The sequence below is a fragment of the Brassica napus genome, unplaced genomic scaffold (genome assembly GCF_020379485.1).
Source record: "Brassica napus cultivar Da-Ae unplaced genomic scaffold, Da-Ae ScsIHWf_31;HRSCAF=59, whole genome shotgun sequence".
Lineage (NCBI taxonomy): Eukaryota > Viridiplantae > Streptophyta > Magnoliopsida > Brassicales > Brassicaceae > Brassica > Brassica napus.
In genome coordinates, this window is record NW_026016402.1 from 25,379 (window position 1) to 49,591 (window position 24,213).

The 24,213-nt window shown below is 34.1% G+C and overlaps 3 protein-coding genes across 3 annotated transcripts; 1 reads left to right on the plus strand and 2 right to left on the minus strand.

Annotated features, from left to right (window-relative positions):
* Positions 1 to 5,827: 5,827 nt before the first annotated feature.
* LOC125603355 (glutamate receptor 2.8-like) lies at positions 5,828 to 10,555 on the plus strand. The gene is made up of 5 exons (XM_048774433.1): positions 5,828 to 6,129; positions 7,211 to 8,520; positions 8,680 to 8,992; positions 9,167 to 9,573; positions 9,816 to 10,555. Exons 1-5 carry the CDS (start codon positions 5,850 to 5,852, stop codon positions 10,383 to 10,385), a joined length of 2,880 nt encoding a protein of 959 aa, XP_048630390.1. The 5' UTR covers positions 5,828 to 5,849; the 3' UTR covers positions 10,386 to 10,555.
* Positions 10,556 to 17,065: 6,510 nt separating this feature from the next.
* Positions 17,066 to 18,870, minus strand: LOC125603354 (protein C2-DOMAIN ABA-RELATED 1-like). The gene is made up of 3 exons (XM_048774432.1): positions 18,624 to 18,870; positions 17,702 to 17,797; positions 17,066 to 17,631 (listed from the first exon to the last, which is right to left on the minus strand). The coding sequence occupies exons 1-3, from the start codon at positions 18,732 to 18,734 to the stop codon at positions 17,332 to 17,334; spliced, it is 507 nt and encodes a 168-aa protein (XP_048630389.1). The 5' UTR covers positions 18,735 to 18,870; the 3' UTR covers positions 17,066 to 17,331.
* A 1,893-nt stretch (positions 18,871 to 20,763) lies between these two features.
* On the minus strand, positions 20,764 to 23,276 carry BNAA05G13000D. The gene is made up of 6 exons (XM_013893498.3): positions 23,083 to 23,276; positions 22,919 to 23,005; positions 22,812 to 22,845; positions 21,225 to 22,743; positions 21,053 to 21,149; positions 20,764 to 20,962 (listed from the first exon to the last, which is right to left on the minus strand). The coding sequence occupies exons 1-6, from the start codon at positions 23,175 to 23,177 to the stop codon at positions 20,929 to 20,931; spliced, it is 1,866 nt and encodes a 621-aa protein (XP_013748952.1). The 5' UTR covers positions 23,178 to 23,276; the 3' UTR covers positions 20,764 to 20,928.
* Between the last annotated feature and the right edge of the window lie 937 nt (positions 23,277 to 24,213).

A 24,213-nucleotide genomic window follows, 5' to 3' on the forward strand; every position in this document is an offset into this window, starting at 1 on the left:
ATGATCAGGATCGATTGATCCGTTCGACCTTGTAATTTCGGATCGATCGATCCCGCTTGATCGAACACATTATTTATTATATTTAAAAATTACAATTTTAAGGGCATTATTGTCATTTTGAAAATAAATAGCCTAATGTGACATAAAGTATATGAGATTAGTCTACAGGGACATAGTTATCATTGTTTGCTCTATAAAAATAATTTTTCCCTAACTAAAATAAAACCCATAATATTATTTATAAACTATACATTCTATATACCAACATGTTCTGACAACATCACATATCATCTAAATATGAACTCTAAATTCTAAAAACTAAACTATGCCTCATAAAACTATTCAAGCATACCAATATCTCAATATTCAGTACTAGGATTTTGCCATTAGTTTTTAAGTTAATTACGATGCTATGTCATTTTTATATTTTATCTTAATATAATTAATTAATTTACAAAAAACACTAATTAAATAAGAGAATATTCTTAAATAACAGATAACAGATTTATTAGTGTTTCAAAAAAAAGGATACTGGTTTATTCATTTGTCTTAAAATCCCAACAAATTTATTCATTAATTAAATAGCTAAACAATTTACGCACTTAATCAAGATGCCACGTCCACATATAAGCAAATAATACATTGTTATCACTAGAAAAATATGTCTTACATTTGTGTAATTAAATAAAACATTTACAGGTGTATAGTCCTTACTTGTGTTATGACTATTTGCATCATAAAAGCCATATTTATATCTACCTAAATCATAGTCACTTTTTCTTATTAAGATATGTTTTCTAAAAATTGAAACACGTATTTTAATATAATAAGCTTTTATCTTTCTTGTCCAATAATTAGTTATAGTAGACATAGTGTGAAATAACATATTATTTTCGCATTTACACTATATGTATAGAGATGTTGTTAGGTGTTATTTTTATTTGAATAATATTCTATTTTATTTAATTAGCTGAATTATTTTAAATTTAAGAAAATTTTCTACTTTGAAAATATACTTCCATATATTCATCAGAATAAATTTTTAATTGTTATATTAAACTTGGTCACAGCTCATAAAATATTTAGATCATTCAAAAAAAAATTGAAAAGAGACACCTACATATTAATTCTAAAATTGCATTTTAATAAAACCAATTAAAATATTTTTGTTTTGAAAATAAGTATATATTTTATTTTTAAAATTAAGTAAATCATGATTTTAAAAAGTATAAGACCGATTGAACTAACACATTAACATAAATTTTATTATAAGATATAGTTTAAATTTGCTAAGACGAGACTGTATATAAAAACTATGAATTATCTTATTTCAATTGAATTTATTAAAAGAAAATCAGCTGTAAACCTTTTTAATTAAATAAATTACTAATAATGTGGGTCTATTAATTCATTTTTTTTTTTAATTTTAGTTCACCTAAGAAAATACTCATATTAAACTGTACATAATTTTTATAATTTTATACAAACTTAGAATAAATAAATTATATTTTTAACTAAAAGTTAATGTAGTTATACATTTAAATATAACCACGCCATGATAGTCTAGTGACAGATAAACTTGGATTGTTAATCAACCTGAATTCCAAAGTATTTTAATATACTTCTTCACTACACTTTATCATGTGGAGACACATATATGAGTCCATTGCGTAAATCTATTTTAATATCCAAAATAATGGTATATATATATGTGGCCAGGATAGCAGACAAGTAGGCTTTGTAAGGATTTTCGAGGAAAGTTTTCCCAGAAACACCTTGTTGAAGTGTTGGAGATCCCTTGTTGAGTCCATTGCGTAAATCTATTATAAAGTAATAAGCAAGACATGGAGGACCAGATGACAGCCTTATGTTTAATTCGATCTACAATTAATGCAAATAAATTTCTTTTTCTGCCAAAATGCTTCGACAAGCCTAGATTTTTTTTTTTTTTGATAACTCTGGTATCTGAGCAGCCACATTCCTAACTATTCTCCCGAAAGGGGTCCAGCACCCCAACGGAAGAGATGTTAAATCCGTTGTGGCCAAAACTCAAACCTGGGTGGCGGACAGTACAGCTGTACCTCCTTTACCACCAAGCTATGAGCGCTTGGTTAACAAGCCTAGATATTTGCCTACACTTTTTTCAATACCTAGAGTTTGTTTGACACGGATTCTATTCTCCAGTGGAGTTTTGGCGCCTAAAAAAGATTGATGACTTACAAGTATTTATCATCTGACCAGATGCTTTCTCATACTTTAATAGTATGTTTTCAGGGTCAGATAGCTTTAAAGACTGGATCTCTGAAAAATATGGTGTCATCAGTGAATAATAAGTGGTTAATGCGTGGACATTTTCCAGCAACTCTGATTTATGTCATAGAGCCATTAAACTGAGATTCCTTACACAGTCCATAGAAGATTTTACTACACAAGATGGAGATGTAGGGAGAGATGGGCTCATCCTGCCAAATACCATGGTATGTTTTGAGATAACCTAAGACTTTTTCATTACATGAAAAGTAGGTAATTGTAGTTATGCATTGCAATATCCAATTTTAGCTGGGTTAGAAATGCATTATTGATTTTTTAGTTGGGTTAAAAATGTATTATTGACTTTAAAAAGTTTATTATCCATTAGGTATATTTTAATAGGTGCAAATTAGGCCTGGGCAAATAAACCGAATCCGATAACCCGAACTGAATCCGATCCGATAAACATGAATCCGAACCCGATGTAAATACCGAATGGATCTTGTTTTGCGGTATTTTGGGTTATGGGTATTATCCGAACCGAACCCGAATCTAAATGGATATCCGATAGAACCCGAAACATTTAAAACCTCGAAAAGATCTTATACCAAACATGATCTCAATTCCTAATATGTATCCAAAATACACTAAGAAATATTGAACATCTAAAATACTTATCTATTACATGAAGGTTGGTGGTTCTATTACATGAATGTTGGTGGTTCTATTGCATGAAGGTTGATGGTTGAAGTTGGCCGTTGAATCTTTAAGTATTTAGATTTAGATTTTGTTTTCGTTAAACAATGTTTCTCATTTCATGAGAACTTGGTTTTCGTTTTATGCTTTTATTTATTTGGTTTTCTTTTTATCAGTAAATATGTTTACTTTTCGTTTGATTTTGAATGATCAAGGTTGATGTTCCTTATTTTTGAATCGATTTTACTTAACTTTTGGTTACAAAATAGGTACAAATCAGATATTTTAAAATTGAAGAACCGATTTTACTCATGTTTTAGTTCTAAAATAGGTAAAAATCAGGTACTTTTAAACCGAAAAACCGATTGGGACCCGAACCCGAAAGTATATTGGGTTGTGCCGGTTCTTTGAAGATTTACTAACCCCGACCCGAACCCGATAGAACCCGAACCGGTCCCGAACCGAACTTTCATATAATCCGAATGGGGCTGATTTTGATAAACCCGAAAAACCGAAACCCGAATGGATAAAACCGAAACCCGATTGGGATCCCGAATGCCCAGGCCTAGGTGCAATAATAGAAAAAAATATAGAAAATATTAAATATTAAAATGTGATGATGTATTACTTTTTTGTTTCTCACTTGATGATGACACACAAGAGATCAAATACTATTTCTATATCTATACGTTTTAAACCTATTTTCATTTTAATAAGATGACGTAGAATCTGTTTTTCATTATATTTCCTGATATATATATGTGTGTGTGTGTGTGAAGTTTGTTTATTAAGGACTCACTAGATTTTGATCCGCGCTTTTGAAGCGCGGATTTGTTGGATTATAAATAAAAACACACTTTGATATGAATTAGTATTTTGGGTGTTGTACATTATTATATTACAAAGTTGTATATATCGATGAAGAAAATTTATTTAAACTTAATAAGTTTATTTGAGATTTTGTATGTACACTTTTACGTAACTTTCTATCAGAACTAAGCATTTTATCTGAACCTAAAAAATCAAACCAAAACTGACACGGAAATACATATTCAATTTGTGTCCACGTCCAAGACAAAGTACATATTGGGTATATTTTTCGACCTGCGGGTTTCGATTTATGAGTCCTATCTGAGAACCGATCGGCTACCTAAAGTACCCAATTTTTTTTTGTATCTGGGTATTTAAAATATGTTTTCGGTATTATGGATATTTTTAAGTTAAAAGAGTAAAGCTATCAAAATTTTACTTATATATTTTGGGTATTCGAATAAAATTTTGGGTATTTTTCAATTCTTTAGTTTATATTTCGGGTAAAAAATTGAGTCGTTTAAGATATTTGACTATTTTTGGGTATTTGTTTGAGCTTTCAAAAAATTTCGTGTTTCAAATATTTTTTTGTTTTCGGGTATTTAGAGTATTTTTGTATCCTAAATATCCAAACTAACATGACCCGTCATATACTCAAAAATTATAATTATTTAAATTATTGATGCGAACTGATCCAGACATGAAAAGAACCGATCTGAATCCGAACTGAAAATATTCAAATACCTAGTTGGTCTAATGTCTGGAAACCAAAAAGAATCATTCCATACTTGGTCTGAGACCCGAATTCTAAAGCTTACTCTCTCACTCTCATACAATGTGTGTATTTTATAAGAGTTATTGTTAGGTTGATGAGATTTAAGATTTACTTGGCACATTTTTTCTAATTTAATATTGCAATCCCAACAATAATCTAAGAACATAATACAAAACTTTTAACATTGTCCACAATGTCTGCTATAATTTGCTTTTAATAGTGTTGATATTGGTACATCATTAATGGTAGATGTTATAAGTTGTAGATACTATAGGTGGGTACGTTTGGTAACCATTAAGCATTTTTATACGTAGATAAGATAAGTGGGTCAAAAAAAATTGAGATTAAAGGAGAGGTTACATATATTTATAAATGTTAGAGAATATTATTTGGTTGCTATATAGTAAAGGTTTGTTATAATATTTGATTATATATAATAGATTGGACTAAAAATGAAAGGGTGCAATAACCTGTTTAAGTAAATTTTTTAAGATTCTTTCTTTTTTTAATAGTATAGATGAGAATATTTTTTTGATTGATTTCTTTCTACGAAGACAAAAAAGTTGTTCTATAGAATGTTTGATTTCCGCACTTTTCATTATTTAAAAATTTTTCTAAATCAAAATAAGAGAACAATATACTGATTTTTTGAATAAATAGATAGACTGATTGAGGGACACTGACTTCAGTTACCTTAAATTTTTGTATGCTAATCGCCTAATCCACCAACTGATATTAGAATCTAACTATTCGAATTATTACATAAAATTTATGACAATGAAAATTCTAAGAAACCAAAATCAATGCTGGTATTTTAGAACCCCGTATCTCACTTGAGGTGGCTACTTATTTTCTGTTTAATTGTTTTTCTATATAAGATAAGTTCGAAAATTTGTAGCTTTGCTTTGCCAAGAAATTTCATCTGCGCTGTATTTCAAATCTCATCCGACTCTTTCAAACAATTGTTTTTTATTACTTTTTAGTCAACACTAATGTTTTTTTTTTCATTCCTAGACTTCTTCTTTTAAGTACCAATTTGGTAATATCATTTCAAAGTCTTCATAGATCTTAAGACTCTTTCAAACCGATTCATTCCTCTCTCTCTCTCTCTCTCTCTCTCTCTCTCTCTCTCTCTCTCTCTCTCTCTCTCTCTCTCTCTCTCTCTCTCTCTCTCTCTCTCTCTCTCTCTCTCTCTCTCTCTCTCTCTCTCTCTCTCTCTCTCTCTCTCTCTCTCTCTCTCTCTCTCTCATGTAACATAACATATAACATAACATAATTAAAAGAAAGAACATTAGGTGTCCGTATCCCCAATCTTTCGATGATGAAGACTACTAAAAAAACTCGTAACACCTTTTTGAGTCACTTTGTCTTGTTCCTTTCGTGTTTTGTGTTGATGGAAGTTGGTTTAGGACAAAGCCCGACAAGTGAAATTAAAGTAGGAGTAGTTCTTGATCTCAAAACAACATTTTCCAAGATCTGTCTCACTTCTATTAATATGTCGTTGTCCGATTTCTATGGAGATCATCCTAATTACCGTACAAGACTTGCGCTTCATGCCAGAGATTCCATGGAAGATGTTGTCCAGGCTTCAGCTGCAGGTTCGTTTCTTTTCTCTCTCTTACTTCTGTTCTACATGTATGGCTGTTGCCTGATTTCCTATACGTAGTATGTTATTAGATTTAACTGAATAAAACATACTTACTAATTAAGAAGTTAAGGTAACATGCAGACATGATTCAGCTGGTTACTATTTTCAATGAATCTGAACAATCTTTCCGATGATTATTAGAATTCCAAGTTGTTTGGAAGTCTTCTTTTGTGGTCTTTGTTTAAAGTATTGGTGACGATTGCTCTTTCAAATTTTACTATTAAAATTCTAAGTTCTCTTAATGTGGTCTATTCTAAGAGAATTCTCTGGATAGACAAAATCTCATGTCTCTTTCTTTTCTAGAAAGTCTTGGCGAGAAGCCGAATTGTATGGTTGAAAATTCATGTTAATATATCGTCAAAATCATTTCTCATTCTTTTCCTAAAATTCACTGGTTTTCTAATATATTAGATCACTGATGTAAAATCATATGCATGATAACATTACCACAAATGCTTTCTCGTATATTAATCAATGTTATTTCATTGTCATTATTTATCAATATCATAAAGATATAGGGCGGTTTTTTTCTTATCTTAAAGAAGTTATATGTAATGAACATCGAAAATTATTCAACATTTACTAACTTTTTATTAATGTTATGTACCATATGATGTGAAATAAATAATTAAAATTTTAAATATATATTAAAAGTAAGCAAACTAATTTAATTGATTCGTAATCAACATTTTTAAATAGATGATAAGAATTATATTGTAGTTAGTTAATTAAAGTACTTGCATAGATGATTAATTTCCGAAATTAAACATTAATTAAGATATTGTATTTTGGACAATATATATGAGTAGTAACTAGTCATTTTATTTTTATATGATCAATTTGTTTTTTTTTTGTATACCAAAAAGAAATCATTCCAAATATTCTCCTGCCCAAATTGTTTTATGAAAAACAAAATCAAAATTTATTTCGTCTAATATGTTTAGGACACACATAATATTCTAATAATAAATTCTGTAGAACAAAGGTTTGTTTTATATTTTCTCGAGCTCATTCAATCTTTTTGTTTGCAGCCTTGGACCTGATCAAGAATGAGCAAGTGAGCGCCATCATAGGACCAAGAAGCTCTATGCAAGCTGAATTTATGATAAGAATGGCCAACAAATCTCAAGTACCGATCATCACATTCTCAGCAACAAGCCCTCTTTTAACGTCCATCAAGAGCCCTTACTTTTACCGTGCCACTCTCGACGACTCGTGCCAGGTGGAAGCCATTGCGGCCGTTGTTAACTCCTTTGGGTGGAGAAGCGTCGTGGCCATTTATGTGGACAACGAGTTAGGTAAAGGAATTATGCATTCATTGTCAGATGCTTTGCAAGACGTGGAAGTCCACAGAAGTGTGATCTCTACGGAGGCTAGCGATGATCAGATTCTAAAGGAGCTTTATAAGCTTAAGACAAGACAGACAAGGGTATTCGTTATCCACATGGCCTCAAGACTCGGGTTCCGGGTTTTGCAGAAAGCTAGGAAGATCGGGATGTTGGAGAAAGAGTATGTCTGGTTACTATCAAATGGAATGACGAATATGATGACACATGATGGTCGTAGCTTAGAGACTATGCAAGGCGTGCTAGGTGTGAGGAATCATGTCCGTAAATCAAAAGAGCTTGAAGATTTTCGTTTGAGATGGAAAAGAAAGTACCAGAAGGACAACCCATCGACGAGGGATGATGTAGAGCTGAATGTTTTCGCATTATGGGCGTATGATTCGATCACTGCATTGGCCACAGCCGTGGAGAAAACCAACACAAATAACATGAGGTATGATAACTTTAGCGCTTTGTCAAATAACACGACAGATCTTGGGACCTTAGGGGTCTCTCTCTACGGTCCAAGTCTTCTGGAGGCTCTCTCCCGTGTAGAATTCAAGGGTCTAGCAGGAGAGTTTAGTCTCGTTAACAGGCAGCTCGTGGCATCAACTTTTGATATCATCAATGTTGTTGGAAACGAAGAGAGGATAATCGGAACATGGACACCAAGAGATGGACTTATGAATACAAATTCAAAGAAAACTACGTTGTTTTCAAACGAAAGGTTGGGGCCGGTGGTATGGCCCGGGAGTTCGTATGGTGTTCCAAAAGGTTGGGAGGTTCCAACGGACGGTAAGAAAATTAAAGTAGGCGTTCCCGTAAAGCAAGGCTTCTTCAATTTTGTGGAGGTCACGACAAATCCGATCACTAACGTAACAACCGCAAAGGGTTACGCCATAGACATCTTTGAAGCTGCTCTTAAGAAGTTGCCATATTCAGTCATTCCTCGTTACTACCGTATCGAGTCTCCAGAAGATAACTACAATTATTTGGTCCACCAAGTCTATGACGGGGTTAGTTCTTTTCTTTTTTTTTTCTTCCCATATTCCCAATTTATAACAAAATTATACAATCACCATTGGTAACAAGTCCATAATATATAGTAGATTAGATAATTTTTTTCTTTAACGTGTGTTTTTTGTTAACATATTGTTAATTAATAAATGACGCAGACGTTGGATGCAGTTGTTGGAGATATAACCATAACAGCAAATAGGTCAATGTATGTTGATTTCACCTTACCTTACACAGAGTCTGGAGTATCTATGTTGGTGCCGCTCAGGGACAACGAAAACAAGAACACATGGGTTTTCCTGAAACCATGGAGCTTAGACCTATGGATCACCACCGGTTGCTTTTTCGTCCTCATCGGTTTTATTGTGTGGCTGTTCGAACATAGAGTCAACTCCGACTTTCGTGGACCGCCTCACCACCAGATTGGCACCAGTTTCTGGTTCTCTTTCTCCACTATGGTCTTTGCTCACCGTAAGTTCTTACAACAATCAAGAATACGATAGTGATAAATGTTAAGTTTATTGGCTTAATAACATATATTATAGTAAGAAACAATAATATTAAAACAATTTTATTGTTATTATTATTATTATTTTATAATTTAAACAATATTATAAGGTAGAGAAATTGTTTGTGTGTCTATAGGCGAGAAGGTGGTGAGCAATTTAGCAAGGTTTGTGGTGATCGTCTGGTGTTTTGTGGTGCTTGTGCTCACTCAGAGCTACACAGCGAATCTCACCTCTTTCCTAACGGTACAACGTTTAGAACCAAGAGCGACAAGTGTGGAAGATCTAATCAGAAATGGGGAGTCTGTAGGTTTCCAACATGGGGCTTTTGTTAAAGATACTCTAAAAGGTCTAGGATTCAAGGAATCACAGCTCAAGTCTTTTGGTTCTGCTGAAAAATGCGACGAGCTTTTGTCCAATGGGACATCGAAAGGTGGTATAGCAGCAGCTTTCGACGAAGTGGCCTACCTTAAGGCTATCCTTTCTAAGTACTGCTCCAAATATGCAATAGTTGAACCGTCCTTTAAGACTGCTGGTTTTGGGTTTGTAAGTTCCTTATATTCTTCACTTTACTTTTAAAAAGGATTTTTCAAATACTGAAAAGTATATATGTATTTCCTTTTTTCTTTTCTTTAAAAAAAGTTTTTAAGGGTTTTACCTTAGTTTTAAAAAGGGTCTTTTAAAAATACCAAAGAGTAAGTATGTATTTTCTTTTTCTTTTCTTAACAAAAAAACAGTATGTATTTTCTTTGCTCTCGCTTATTTTGTTTCCGTGATAAATGTGGTAGGCATTCCCAAAGAACTCGCCTATGACAGGAGATGTATCAAGGGCTATTTTGAATTTGACACAAGGTGAAGAAATGGCAGGCATCGAGAACAAATGGTTCAACCGTCTCAGCCTCGCTAGTGAATGTCCTGATCCAAAGACTGCTCTTTCATCTAACCGTCTCAGCCTCAGTAGCTTCTGGGGTCTATTTCTAATAGCAGGCATTGCTTCATTCCTGGCATTTCTCATCTTTGTAGGCCACTTCTTGTACGAACATAGGCACACGCTCTGCGATAATACCGAAGGTTCCTTGTGGAGAAAGCTAACGTCTTTGCTCAGAACCTTTGATGCGAAAGACACAAAGTCTCATACTTTCAAGAACAGTGCCGTTCATAATGTGAGTTCACCTGTTACTCAGTGTACTCCGAGCCCTTCAACTTTGCAGATGAGACCATGGCCACGAAGTATGTCATTAAACAGGGAGTTTGAGCTAAGACGAGCCTCTTTTTTCATGAGTGAAGAACGTCTCACCACGCAAGCGGAACATAATAAACATGGAGAATCTGATATTGAATCTGGATCTGAACGATAGCTAGAGAGTTAGAAAAAATATGATTTTCCTTTTATTTAAAGGTTAGAAAACAAACTCACCCAACAATTTGAACCAATCGGATCTACAAAGCTAATTGGGCCGTCGCTCAAGGTCCACTGTTTAGATACGACCACTACATTATTTTACAAATATATTTCATTTTTTTAGTATATGTATCAATTCTGCTGTGTTTTGATAATGTTTTTCCATAAACACCAATGCTTCAACTTTTATTAGAATCTGCAAACTTCCGCCTAAAAACAATACATTGATATGCTAATGCTGTTTCCATTACCATTCATCCGTTCCAATTCCAATCATTCTTTTATTTTGAAAACGATCAATCATAATACAAGCTTCAAAGTTTTACAGGTGACAAACGATTTCCATAATTCAAAATTATTATAATCTAACATTAAAATTTTCCTAATTGTTTGTATATATTTGTGTGCACTTATCTGTATTATGAATATAAACCACTAAATTAAAAGCAAAACAAAATTTCCAATCAACTAAATTTTCTAATCAACTAGATTTCCGGAATTTCATGCATGCCAATAATATTCTAAAACATAAATACCGATCTTTTCGAATCAATAACCATATATATCTAATTACTTTAATAAAAAATCTTAACTTTACTCAAATAAACTAAAATCTCGATAAGTAGTTAAATTAAGAAAACTGAATATCATGATTCTTCGGAAAAAATTTAGAACACTTCCATGCTAATAAGTGATACATCATACTGTCACTTACTACCTTATACAACTCTGGCTCTTTTGTCTTGTTAAATTTTTTCGCATTTATAAAATTGTTAATATCATCACCAGTAGGTTGCTTTTTCAAAAAAAAAAGAGAGTAAAATATGTGCATGCGGTAGACCTCTTTTCTAAAATTCAATGGGATACATTGCTGTGAATGTAAAATAAAAAAAATATATATTTAAATGATGATATTGCTAACGTAATATAATTGAAAATATTTCTTATTAGGGTTGACATTAGTTAGTACAAGATGTAGTTTTTCCTAAAACTTTGTCTTTTTCTGGTTAACTCAGTCATGAGATCATCAAACTTAATTTTGAAAATTTTAGAAATGATTTCGAGACCGAAGAAATTTATTAATGTATAGTGTTTATTTCTCCTGTATACTACATATATTTAAGATTTACCACAAAATCTTTGCTGTTTTATTATCCTCTCTTTGCAGCTAACCATATTTAAACTTTCAACCTATTTTTATCGTATTCATTTCTCTTTTTATTCATGTCAAAATAAAAACCAAATCTTTAATATGGAAGTTTCATGATTGAATCCTTAAATGTAAAATTTAGTTATGTGAATTTTTGGGTGCGATCATACCAGCACTAATGCACCGGATCCCAGGAAGTCCTCGTGTTGCACCCTTTTTTATTAAATTGATCAAAAAAAAGTTATGTGATTTTTTATAATTTTAATTATATTAAACAATTTGAGAACATGAATAATGATCCGATTACAAGCGGAGTCACACAAAATCACACAAATCAACTATCTCCTATCTACCTTCGCTCAATCCATATCATCGGCGCGTTCCGCTAGACCGCATTTAGTATCATTGCGTATCGATTACCGTATTATACCTTGACTCAACTATCGAAGTTATATCTCACTTAATATGTAAATTTCTTACTTCTGGTATAATGCACTTTTCTTGCCCAAAGGATGATTATGCAGGTATACATAAGGACCAGGAGAACGTGGGTTCAAGGTTAAAACAAGAAGAAATCATCAGTGAACCAGACCCGCAATAAGGACTTAAACCAGTCACTAGCGATCTATTGAAACTAGGAGATGTTTCGGTTCAAGCACATGAGAAGGTACAAAATAATTTAAATAAATTAGTGTTCTCTTGTTTTGACTCTTCCAGGACTGCCATGATATGCTTGTCTAGTCCCAAAATGTATGAAACATGTACATCATTTAGCAACAAACCTATGAAGCAAAATAAGGTGGTCTTAAAGACAGATGACAAGGCACCACCAAAGGAGCATTCTTGGCTTAAACACTCTCTGGAAAAGATGGCATTAGAACCAGCAGCATCTTAATTCAGGAAGAACCCCCAGACCAGTCATCAAACAGACAGGCTGTGCCATTAGATGCACCAATCAAGCGTCCAAATCAGGTAAGTGCGACTATTCCTTGTTTGATAATCAATGAATTGGAAGTTGTGCATACTGGTTTATTATGCCCTGAAGAGTTTGAAGAAAGACTAGGATGTCTAGATCATAATTCTTGTCTTCGATCACACTTAGAAAAGAAGCAAGAAATTTTTCCATCTGTTGAAATTGAAATACATCGAACTGATTTATATTCTGATTATTCCATGACTGCCATAACACACTTGTCTCTAGCCAAAGATGTTGAGTTTATGACAGGAACCAAAGCTGAAGATTTTAGAGGAGATCTGTCCAAGACCAAGATCAAACCAGACCGGACCGGAGGGGTTATCATATCCTACCTGTTCAAAGAAGAACAACCAGATGCACCATGCATCACTAAACCAAAATCTTACCACAGTAAGACGGGGGTGTATTCAATATAATATTTGAGGTGATTTGACTTTTAATAGAGTTTTAGATGATTTTAATAAGTTGCAGAGATTTAGGTGATTTATGTTAAACCACTCTAGAATATAACTTAAAACCATGAGATTTGGGTTTTAATTTTTTTTTAACTAAGAAACTCCACCTAAACACCCTAAAATCACCTGAAAACTTTAAAACTCCACAACTTAAAATATTTATAAAAACAGTGGATTTTAGAGTACTTTACGAAATGTTAAGTTCAATAACAGTGGATTTAAATGAGTTTTTAACATTAATGTTTGAATAACATTGAATTTGTTATTTTAATACAAATCACCTAAAATCTTCAGTTGAATACACCCCCTTAGACTCCCAAAGAGAATGAAAGCTGACTTGATCTGTCTTGGTGCAGGTTATCCAGTTTTGAGGTCGAAACCTTTTCAAGGGGGAGGAAATGTTGTGGGCACAGAAACCATACCTGAACCGAAGCTCAGCCAGACAAACAACAACTGCAACAACTGCCTCAATAGAGCTACCAGCCACAGAGGTTCATTCCAAAGAGTGCATCTCAACAACCAGAAGAAATATTGGCATTAAACCAATTTTCACGGAAGGTAAACTCAACAATTCATCACTGAGGCTTGGAATTACAAGAAAAGCTTCACGGAGAAAGAAGTTATGGATTTTAAAACTGGAGGTTTCCCAGACCGTCCAGTTGCTAGTATCAGCTCTTAGAAGTGGATTTAAGCCCAATCATGAAGCGGCCCAAGCCAAACTCAATTATGGACTTCAAGAGGGATGTTTTGTGGATCCAACAAGCCAAGAATCATGAGGAAAAGCCCAGTGAAGTTGAAGATATAACAATTTTCTTAAACCGGTTATAAGGAGAGAGTTATGGAAAGATTGGGAAATCAATTCAGCCAACAATCTCCAAACCAAGAATACTCAACCAAGGAAGCTTCCACGCGATCCAAGACATCCAGAGGACACATCCAACGATCCAGAAGAGCCTTACATCATTTTACCATACACCAGCAAGTATTAGAACAAGAGAATCTTTATTTCGGGTAACTTGCCTTTTTCGAAATCATTCTTTCTTGGAGGAATTAAGGATCAACGGCTCTTTCCCTTCCAACCAGAAGATACCAAGATAAATGTGAGTTTATTCAACAATCATAGACTCCTATTTCGTGGATACAAAACCAAGATATCAAGATACAAGATCAGACCTTCCAAATGGCTACAAATCAGCCTAACGGCTAGTTCATTGAAGACAAAGACCATCAGCTTTATTTTTTTGTATTTTCTTTCCTTTCTAGAGTATTAGAACGTTATAGTTTATTCTTGTTCCTTACAAAGAAGAAATGCATGTGCTCGGCTGTAGATGGGTGTTTCGAACTCAATTAAATGCAGATGGAACTCTAAAGAAGAGGAGATCTAGACTTGTTGCAAAAGGCTATGAACAATCTGAGGGGATTGATTACCTTGATACCTATAGTCTGGTGGTACGCACTGCAACCATACGACTGGTTCTTCATACAGCTACGGTGATGCAATGGGAAATCCACCAGTTCGATGTTCAGCACGTGTTCCTCCATGGTGACTTGAGTGAGACCGTTTACATGAGGCAGCCTGCAGGCTTTGTGGCCAAGGATCATCCTGATCACGTGTGCCTTCTTCGCAAAGCCATCTATGGTCTGAAACAGGCTCTCCGAGCTTGGTTTGACAAATTCAGCACGTTTCTCTTGGAGTTTGGCTTCACTTGCAGCTTCTCTGATCCTTCCATGTTCATCTGCATCAAAGACGAGAACATCATTATTCTCTTGCTTTATGTGGATGACATGTTAGTAACAGGGAACAACTAAAAAGCTACTTCAAAACCTACACGATGCTCTCAACACTCAGTTCAAAATGAAAGATCTGGGTCAGCTAAGCTACTTTTTGGGAATTCAAATAGGTTGTTCATGTCTCAGCAAAAATATGCCGAAGACCTACTAGCAGTGGCCCAAATGGCAGACCGCAGTCCTATGCCCACACATCTACCTCATGATCTAAATCGAGGAACTCCAAAAGATGAACTATTCTCAAATCCCACCTATTTTCGCAGTCTAGCTGGTAAGTTACAATACTTAACCTTGACCACACATGACATACAATTCGCAATGAATTATGTATGTTAGAAGATGCACTCCCCTTCGGTCACTGACTTAACCACCTTAAAAGGATCGTAAGGTACGTTAAAGGGACTGTCACGATGGGTGTGTCTTTCTCACGACATACTGATTTCAGTGTCACAGCCTTCAGCGACAGTGACTGGAGAGGCTGTCCCTCTACCAGCAGATCAACTGAAGGATTCTCTACTTATTTAGGATCTAATATTGTATCGTGGTCATCTAAGAAGCAATCTACTATCTCTAAGAGCTCTACAGAAGCAGAATATCAATCTCTATCAGAGACAAGATCGGAGGTTACCTGGCTGTGTCTCGTGCTTAAGGACCTCGGAATCCCTCTTTCTACTACGCCTCTGATGCTCTGCGACAATCTCTCCACCGTGATGCTTGCAGTGAATCCTTCGTTCCACTCCAAGACTAAACACTTCACCAGAGACCACCACTACATCCGTGAACGTGTGGCTCTGAAAGCTGTCAAAGTCAGGAACATCTCAAACAAGTTTCAGGTCGCCGATATCTTTACGAAGTCAAGCCGTACCTGCAAACAAGACAAAGAAGACATTAAAGCTCCCAACGTTAAAGACCTGTAGGCGGCGTCCGTAAAAGCAAACTCAAGCTCACAGACAGCTCATGTGATTGCAACGGCTAATAAATTCCAAGCTCTATGTGATGAGCTGGCAGAGACATCTTAAACCCTAGTAGAATTCTCTATATAAGCAATTGTAAACAAAGAACAATGCAAGAGAGTTTATGAAATAAGAAAGTTTTACCTCTTCACCTCTGTTAAGCCTCTGCTTTCACACCAAACAGAACCATGAGCAGAGCACCATTGAAACAATCAAGACTGCTTCTCCGGGAGCTGAGAACCGGTGCCGTGTAGAAAAGAAACAGAGAGAAGGAAACCGTCAGAGCTGTAACGGGGAGGCTATAGACGACCCCACCGAACAACAACGCCTCTTGTCTCCACGGGCCTACGCTTGGAGGACCGACACACGCCGCTACACTGAAGCTGAGCTCGCCTCCGAAGAAGAAAACACTCTGGAGCTCTCTAGAGAAAGGTTTTGTTACAATGAATAGAAATTTTTAACAATGCAATCAGAAAAATTTACGGCTCCTCTGTTTGAGCCTTCTGCGTATACCACCGTGTATGCTTGGGCGCAATGTTTACATACAATCATCGAACGAAAACATGATAGTGATTGTTTTCTTTGATTTTAGGTATGAGGAATCCAAGATTATTGAGAACAATACGTTTGTGATCAGTTTCCAACTAGATTCTGATAAACTATAAGGGGTAAATTAGGTGGGCTTACACATTGTTGCATGTTTTTCGGCATTCAATTAAAATGCAAAGTAACTATTACATTGTGTCATTCAGTGTGTAAGAGTATTTTACAGGAGAATTTTTTTATTAAGCACACACTTAAGCTAGTTTTAAAGAGACAACATAAGGAAAAGAGAGAAAAGGACGAGTCAGTGAAGGATTAGCTCGCTATAGATCACTAGCTGATATGTTCACGGCCACCACCAACTGTAGTCCATTGCATCTCGTTCTTTGACCTTTTGAGTTGGGTTGAGTGGCTTTTCTTGTAAGAAACTCTGAGCAGAAGCGGTCATGTCTGCATGCATTGCAAGGACTCTGTTTCAGGAGCAGACTCCCATAGCTCGAATAACGCAAACCCGTGATCACACTGCTACTCCGGCGGACCGGCCATATCCATTTCATCCACAACCACAGCTTCATTTGGAGGGTTTTATGTAGTATGTATCATTGACTTCCGAGACAAGATAATTTTAGGATAGATCTTCCCTCAATGAACAGTGGCTATTTGGGAGGTTGGCAATCTTATTAAAAGCTAGTACTTTCTGTGGGTGCAACCTCACAAATATGTGCTTGTGTAGCTAAAACTTCTGTATTTTCATTGATATTGCTTGGAATATTGCTCTAACAAGAGTAGCCTTTGAATTTAATGTGATCATGTTTAAGCTATATGAGAAACAACTGTCTTTGAAACCAAATGCTACACTTAGTTATTCCTCATGGACATGCACTCTTTTGGGACTCAAATAAAAAAAAAATAGACGAGATTATTACATAACCAGTTCGAGATTCTTTCACTGACCAGTTGGAAACCCCACCGCAGGTCTAAGTTCTAAACCATGTATGCACAAGTGACTAAGGATCGGATAAAAATAAATTGGTGACTTAAATACCCTTTGAACCGGGGACATCGATCCACTCAAGCTGTATCTCTACCTCTCCACATTCCACGTGCTGGAGCCTAAGGAACATGTTCTGAACAAGCTTCCCTTGGTTCCACACAATATGGCTCTCTTCAGACAAACAGTTTTGTCTGGTCGGCTGTATCTTCATTATAATAGTTCCATTGGGAAGTCCTCCTTCGACCTTAGGGCGGTATTTAACGGCTTCAAGATATGTAGCAATGCTGAACTCTGCTTCTCCCATCTTATCATCCGCCGAGAACAAGTCCTTGTCATAAACTGTCTGCGTCATGACAAAGAATGCTTCATTTCTCGGGTGAAACTAGCTAAACGAAAACGCAAGGATCACTTACGAGTTTAATGGGTAGATTTGGATCAGTCACAGAAAGAGTCAAGTCGTCGTTCCATTCGGGGTTTACACTGTGTTTGATCACGTGGGTCTTCAGCTTCTGAATCAAATAAACAAAATTATAAAAAAAAGAAAAAACATCACAAACTACAAGATTAGGATACAATTCAGTTAAGTAAAAGAATCAAGAATTCTAGTATGCTTTTCTTATTTTTCTTACGAAAAAGCATTTGATAGTTTTTGATTCTTATTATGAATATGTACAGAATAAATCGCAAGTCATCATTTCAATTATTTTGTGGTGGGAATGGAGTATTTTTGTTGACAGAAGGAAGAAAGTTGGTGGCTTAGAGTAAAAAAGTACCAATATGCCAGTTACATAAATTCGATAGATTAGTTGTACAAGGACCCACAAATAAGAACATAATCATAATTCATAAGTCTTCTTTTTGTAGAGGAAAAAATATCACGTCTTCTCAACCACTACCCTAGCAGAGAAGAAAGATATGCAAAAGTCTAACCACTCATTTATATTAGTTTAAGACATAAAGACACCATAACCACTCTTCAAACATATACTAGAAATCAAGACCAAAGACTTCACATTACTTAATGCATAACTATGACATGTACAGCCTCTAAGTCTGCCTTCAAATCCCATTAACACCTTAAATCTCAGTTCTTCGTGAAATTATGTTGGAGATCTATACCATCAAGAATAAGTAAACCTCATCAAAAGACCCAATTGAGTTATCACTATACAGATCATATTATTTTTTATTGATTACCAACTAACAGTTTAACAAACACACCAGACTCGAGCAGATGCATCAATAGATTTAGTCTTCTTCTTTTTTGAAACACAACAACATATTTAGCCAAACATGCAAAAACTGAAATTAAGAGACCAAGATATTTTCCTTTACCTGCTTTCCAGAGTGAACGACGACGTAAGGATCACTGCTTGAGATATCTCTAATGGCGAGATTCACTCCCCTCTTTACATGAATTCTTAGAAGACCCAACAGATTCTCCATTGCAAATTTGGTTTCTTCTTCTTTCTTGGACTCTCGACTGATTTAACAATTTGGAAAGCTGTGGTAGGTTTTAGTATTTTATATAGAGATGCGTCAGAGGAGAGAAGGTCTCATTTGGTTTACAAATCAATAAGTTATTTTGTTATTTATTATTGACGTAGGAAAAAATATTTTTATTATTCTACCTCTGGCAACCTCTGTCTTTTTACATACGGAGAATATATACTATTAACTTTGTTTCCTTTGTGGTCGTCAAAATTTCAAAATACATGAATAGAATCAATAGATTACTGGATCAAGGAGTGAGATATTTTATTACATTTGCAAAATATTTTTGGATAAATATTTTTTGGAAATAGTAACTAAAGATATCCAAATATATTTTAATGATTTGATCAAATCAAAATTGTAAAAATGTTTAGTTTTTGTCAATTCAAATATGATACATATTTCTAAAATCCGTGTAAGTGTTCACGAATTAGCTAGAAACATTAATAAACATGAATATTGCTAATTTCATAATTAAAATCAATTAAGTTATGAATTTCATTCAGTAGAGCTTCTATAAATTAATAATGTTGGAATTTTAAAATTTTATTAATTTTTATATATATTAATTTATAGATATATTAATTTAAAAAGTTCCCTTTTATAGATTTTTTATTTTTATTAATAAAATAAGAAAATATTTGATTTTACCGTATATAAATTATTTAAATTTTAAAAATTTAACTTTTATATTATTTTATTATCTTATTTGATGTATATATTTATGTTTCATAGAATTGTTATGTGATTTTCGATATAATTTTACTAAATATTATCAAAATATATTAAAATATTAAGAAAAGTATAAGTATTTTCATTGTGAATATAAAACCAATAATATAATGTTTAGTTTGTACTTATATAAAATATATATAGAGATAGATTATTAATTTATGATTTTAATGGGACTATATATTTACATGAGAATTTTAAAAATATTATTAACTTATTATTTTATTGATTTGTATCATATTTTACACTGGCTCAAGTTGGGACCGACGAGATTTATTAATTTATACAGATTACTAATTTATCGAGTATTAATTTATAGATGTTTTTTTTTTTTTTTTTTTTTTTTAGATGTTATATTGTACATGAATTAAAAAAAATTGTTAAAAAGCCTTTATAGTTTTAGAGTAAATGAAAGTTTATTAAACATTGACGTAGAAGACTTCCACATAAATCGTCCGTCATACTACTTTCAGGAAGTCTTCCATTTAGTTTTTTTTTGCAATTAAAAATTTATAAAGAAAGACTTTCATAAAAGTCTATTCTACACCATACTTCTTTGGAAGTTTTCCTTTGTAAATCGGCTTATTTTTGTTTTTGAAAAAATCTCAAAAATACCAGAGATTAACAAGTTAGTTTTGCAATTGACTGAACTGTTTCAGAAACTTGACTTTTTCTAGAAGACTTCTATGTAAGTCGTCTGAGGTTACTTTTGCAATTGAAAAGTAAAACTTAAATATTTAATTCTAATTAGACGACTTCCATGGAAGTTTTCCGGCAGAAGACTTAGACGTAATTCTACTGTGATAACTAAGGTTTGACAAAAATGTCAGAATAAAATTTTGAAAGACTTTTGTGTAAGTCGTCTTTCGGAAAATTTACATGGAAGTCATCTAATTAAAATTAAATATTTAAATTTTATTTTTCAATTGCAAAAGTAACCTGAGACGACTTTCCCCGACAGTGAGAAGACTTCCACCGATAGTTCGGAAGATTACAAGAAAAAGTCAAAATTCTGACACTATCCAGTCAATTGCAAAACTAACTTGTATATCCTAGACGACTTACCAGAAAGTATTTTCTGGTATTTTCGAAAAAAATTTGTTAACAAAGAAAAGTTGGAAGACTTCGAGAGAAGTCGTTTTTAAACACAAAAAGTCAATTGCAAAACTAATATCTGTATTGACCAGAAAACTTCCGTATAAGTCTTCTATGACCATAAGACTTACACAGAAGTCTTCTGACGAACATATCTGAAAAAAAAAAATCAATTTTATACTTATAATATCCGTGAACCAATTAGTTTGTTATTGAGTTTAACCATATGTTGCACTCTGGTCATATTTATCATATACAAAAACAGAATAGTCTGCTCAATTAATATACTTCCATTCTTTCTTTCTGCATTCCACTGCGGCTACTCCAACAACTCTTTCAATTTCAATAAGACACTGTTGAAAACAGAGATACTCAGCGCGTTTACCAGGCAAGATGAAACTATCATTACAAAAATGAAAAACAAATGGAAATAATGTGTGTACCTCTTATCAAGGGAGGGTATTATCTCTTGGACAGCAGAAAGTGTGATGGACTCATCTAACTTCCCTTGAAACTGTAAAGCTTGCTTTTCTTCACTCACTGAAATATATGCAGACATTAAAACAAATAGAATGAACATGTACGGGGAGAAAATGCGTTTTCTTTTACCCTCACCTTCTACATCTTCTTGAAGGCTGGATTCTCCTCCTCTAAGATATGAACGTTGATCCACTTTTAAGTCTACCCCTTTTTGGTCTGCAAATTTCTCTAGTAAACGTCCTATTAGGTTATACGCAACCAAGCTTGTGTCGTCACAAATTTCTTGGACTGCGAGGTACTTGTTCTTTCTTTTGATTGGATTCTGCGCACCATGATCATCACTCTTTATGTTTTCAACAGAATACAATGAACGAGGGCTAATCTGGTTATCTCTGACAGGTGTAAAATTACTGGACGTGGGAGTGGCAAAGAGAGACATAGGATGAGCTCTTGTAATACTCTCTGTCAGGTCCCTTATAACGAGAGAAGAGCTGATATGATGCTGGTTTGTTTCGTCAGAAGAAACAATCGAATTCAAAACCGAGCATTCTGCACCAACTTCGTCTTGATCAGCATCGTCTTGACTGTAATCATCATCACTGTCTTCTAGCTCCTCCATATAAGCATCGCCAAAGTCCTGATCAAGCTCATAATCTGGTATACATTGCCAAACTATTTGCTTCACTTGAGCACTCACATTTAATATACACTCGGTCTCTTCCTCAACTGCTTCCCCTGGAAATACTCTATGGTCTACAGTCCGCGTACTCTTGTTGACCAATGAAAGAGCGTTTGTCAAAGACTTTGGGATGACATCCATATCACAGCACTCAAACAGATATTCAATCAGCATTCTCTCGACCGCTGATCTTAAGCTGTTTTTCGATATTTGGGCTTCTGGGTCCAAGATAAGACCCACTCTTTCAAACGCAGCATCAATCCTGGCCGTACGGAGTGACCAAACTGCCTTCACTATCTCCTTCTGCAGCTTCTTTGTTTCTGGTGAGAAATGGAAAAAATCTGTGGGAGCTTTAGTTTTGTTGTAGCCAGGACTTAACTTAAGTGATAAATCTACTAATGACATTGCCTTAGCCAATGGCTCCTGCAGTTTATCCCCTGAAGAAAGTTCTGAGAGCATCTTCTCGCTAGCTTGCTTCACTTGGTCTATCAGATCCATCTTCTTTTCACCCGTTTTACTTGGTTTCAACCGAGGTATCGTCGTAACTGAACCTTCAAGTTTCCTTTTCATTGCAAGTAGAGTCTGGGTCGACAACTTATCTAGCTCATCAAGTACCTTCAACGCAGCATCACGATGAGACGGGAACATGGGTTTTGCTGAATCATTCCGGAAGTTTTCAGAATCACCAAGAGCTTGATGCAACTGCTCAACAACGTCTCTCTCTCTCAAATCTGTGCGGATAGATTCTCTGATAATCTGTTTCATTTTGGGCCGAGTCTTGTCAAACGAAGTAGAGCCTCCAGTGATGATCTTTACAACGAGAGAGAGACCTTCATTCGTTAAAGAATCAAGATACATGCTAAGCCTTCTAACAACGTCTTTAGAGCACAACATGGACTCCTTTCGTTGAGCCTCTTGGCTCTTGCGAAACCCAAATGCTTCTTCTACACGCGACTTTGCTGTCTCGTAGAATAACTGAAAAACAAGATTCGTCAAAAGGCATCTCAATGAAAAATATCAAGAGAGAGAGAGCAAGACTTTACATCATCTTCCCTGAGCAAAGATTCAGGGAGGCATCTGTCAAAACACAAAAAAAAGCTCATCATAGTTGTATAATCTAAGACATTAAAAAATTCAGCAGCTAACTCACTCGGATTCGAGAAACTCAGTCTTTTCTGGAGTGTGATCCTCAGATTCGAGAAACTCAGGTTTAGGCGTATCAAGACCCAACAGCCACCTATATTTTATAAAAACAGAACTAATCAATAGGGAGATTGGTTCAAGATCTAATAATCATTCGAGAATCATATAAACCTTCTCTTGAGTTGAATCCGCTCCTCTTGGTCTTTCATCGCTGCAGCTATCGAATCGCAATCATCCTGAAAGAAATCTGAGCCATCCATCGCCATCTTCTTAGGATTAGGGTTTATCAGTTAAATGTTTATCTGGTGAAGAGTCTGAACTTTGAAGTTGAAAGAACGGGCAGCTCTGAACACATGGTTCGGTTCGGTTCTGTCCAGGTAGGTTGGATTTACAATCCTTAATTTCTTTTTGGTACGGTTTAGATATTTTTTCGGTTCTGTTTTTCGTACTTTTTCGGTTCTATCCAGGTAGGTTGGATTTACAATCCTGAATGAACAACCAAAATAAACTCAGATCACCTAGCTTATGCAGAACAGATGGAGACCAAACTTATTTATTGAATTGCTGTATTTAACTAAATGTTAAAAAAAAAAAATTTAAAAAACAAGTTATAAATTTAAAATAAACATCATGTTGACAAATAAAAAAAATATCTAGTAAATTTTTTGAAAAATATATAAAATTCATTACAATAAAACTCATATTGTTAATTTTATATATGGTATTATATCAGCATAATCTTCATCTAAATTTTTAAAATATAACAATACATACATATATATATATATATGTTTAAAGACAAACAAATTATGTTTGATATTTCATTGTGAAAAAATATTACGCAATTATAAATAACCGTTAAATATATAAGTATAAGTAATAATATGAAAGTATACGCATCATTTTATTAAAATAATTAAAATAAAAATATTAATCATGTTTTCTTACTAATAATAATTTTAAAGGATACACTTATATATGTATATCACTAATTATAAATAAATCCATCTAAAATAAATATTACGTAAAAATAAGAAATGAATTAAATCATACTTTTAAAGAGTTTTGTAAATGAGATAAATATTATATGATTATGTAGTTAAATAATACATATTTTAGATTATATAAGTCATGCATTACTACTTATTGCAAATAAATTATATAAAACTAGTATTATGGTCCCTGCTATGCAGGAGCACGTTATTTTTAATACAAACTAGATGATAATCCGCGCGTATGTGCGGAGTGAGTTCTTATAATAATGTTTGTTTATGAAATGATTTTAACATTTTGAAACACTAC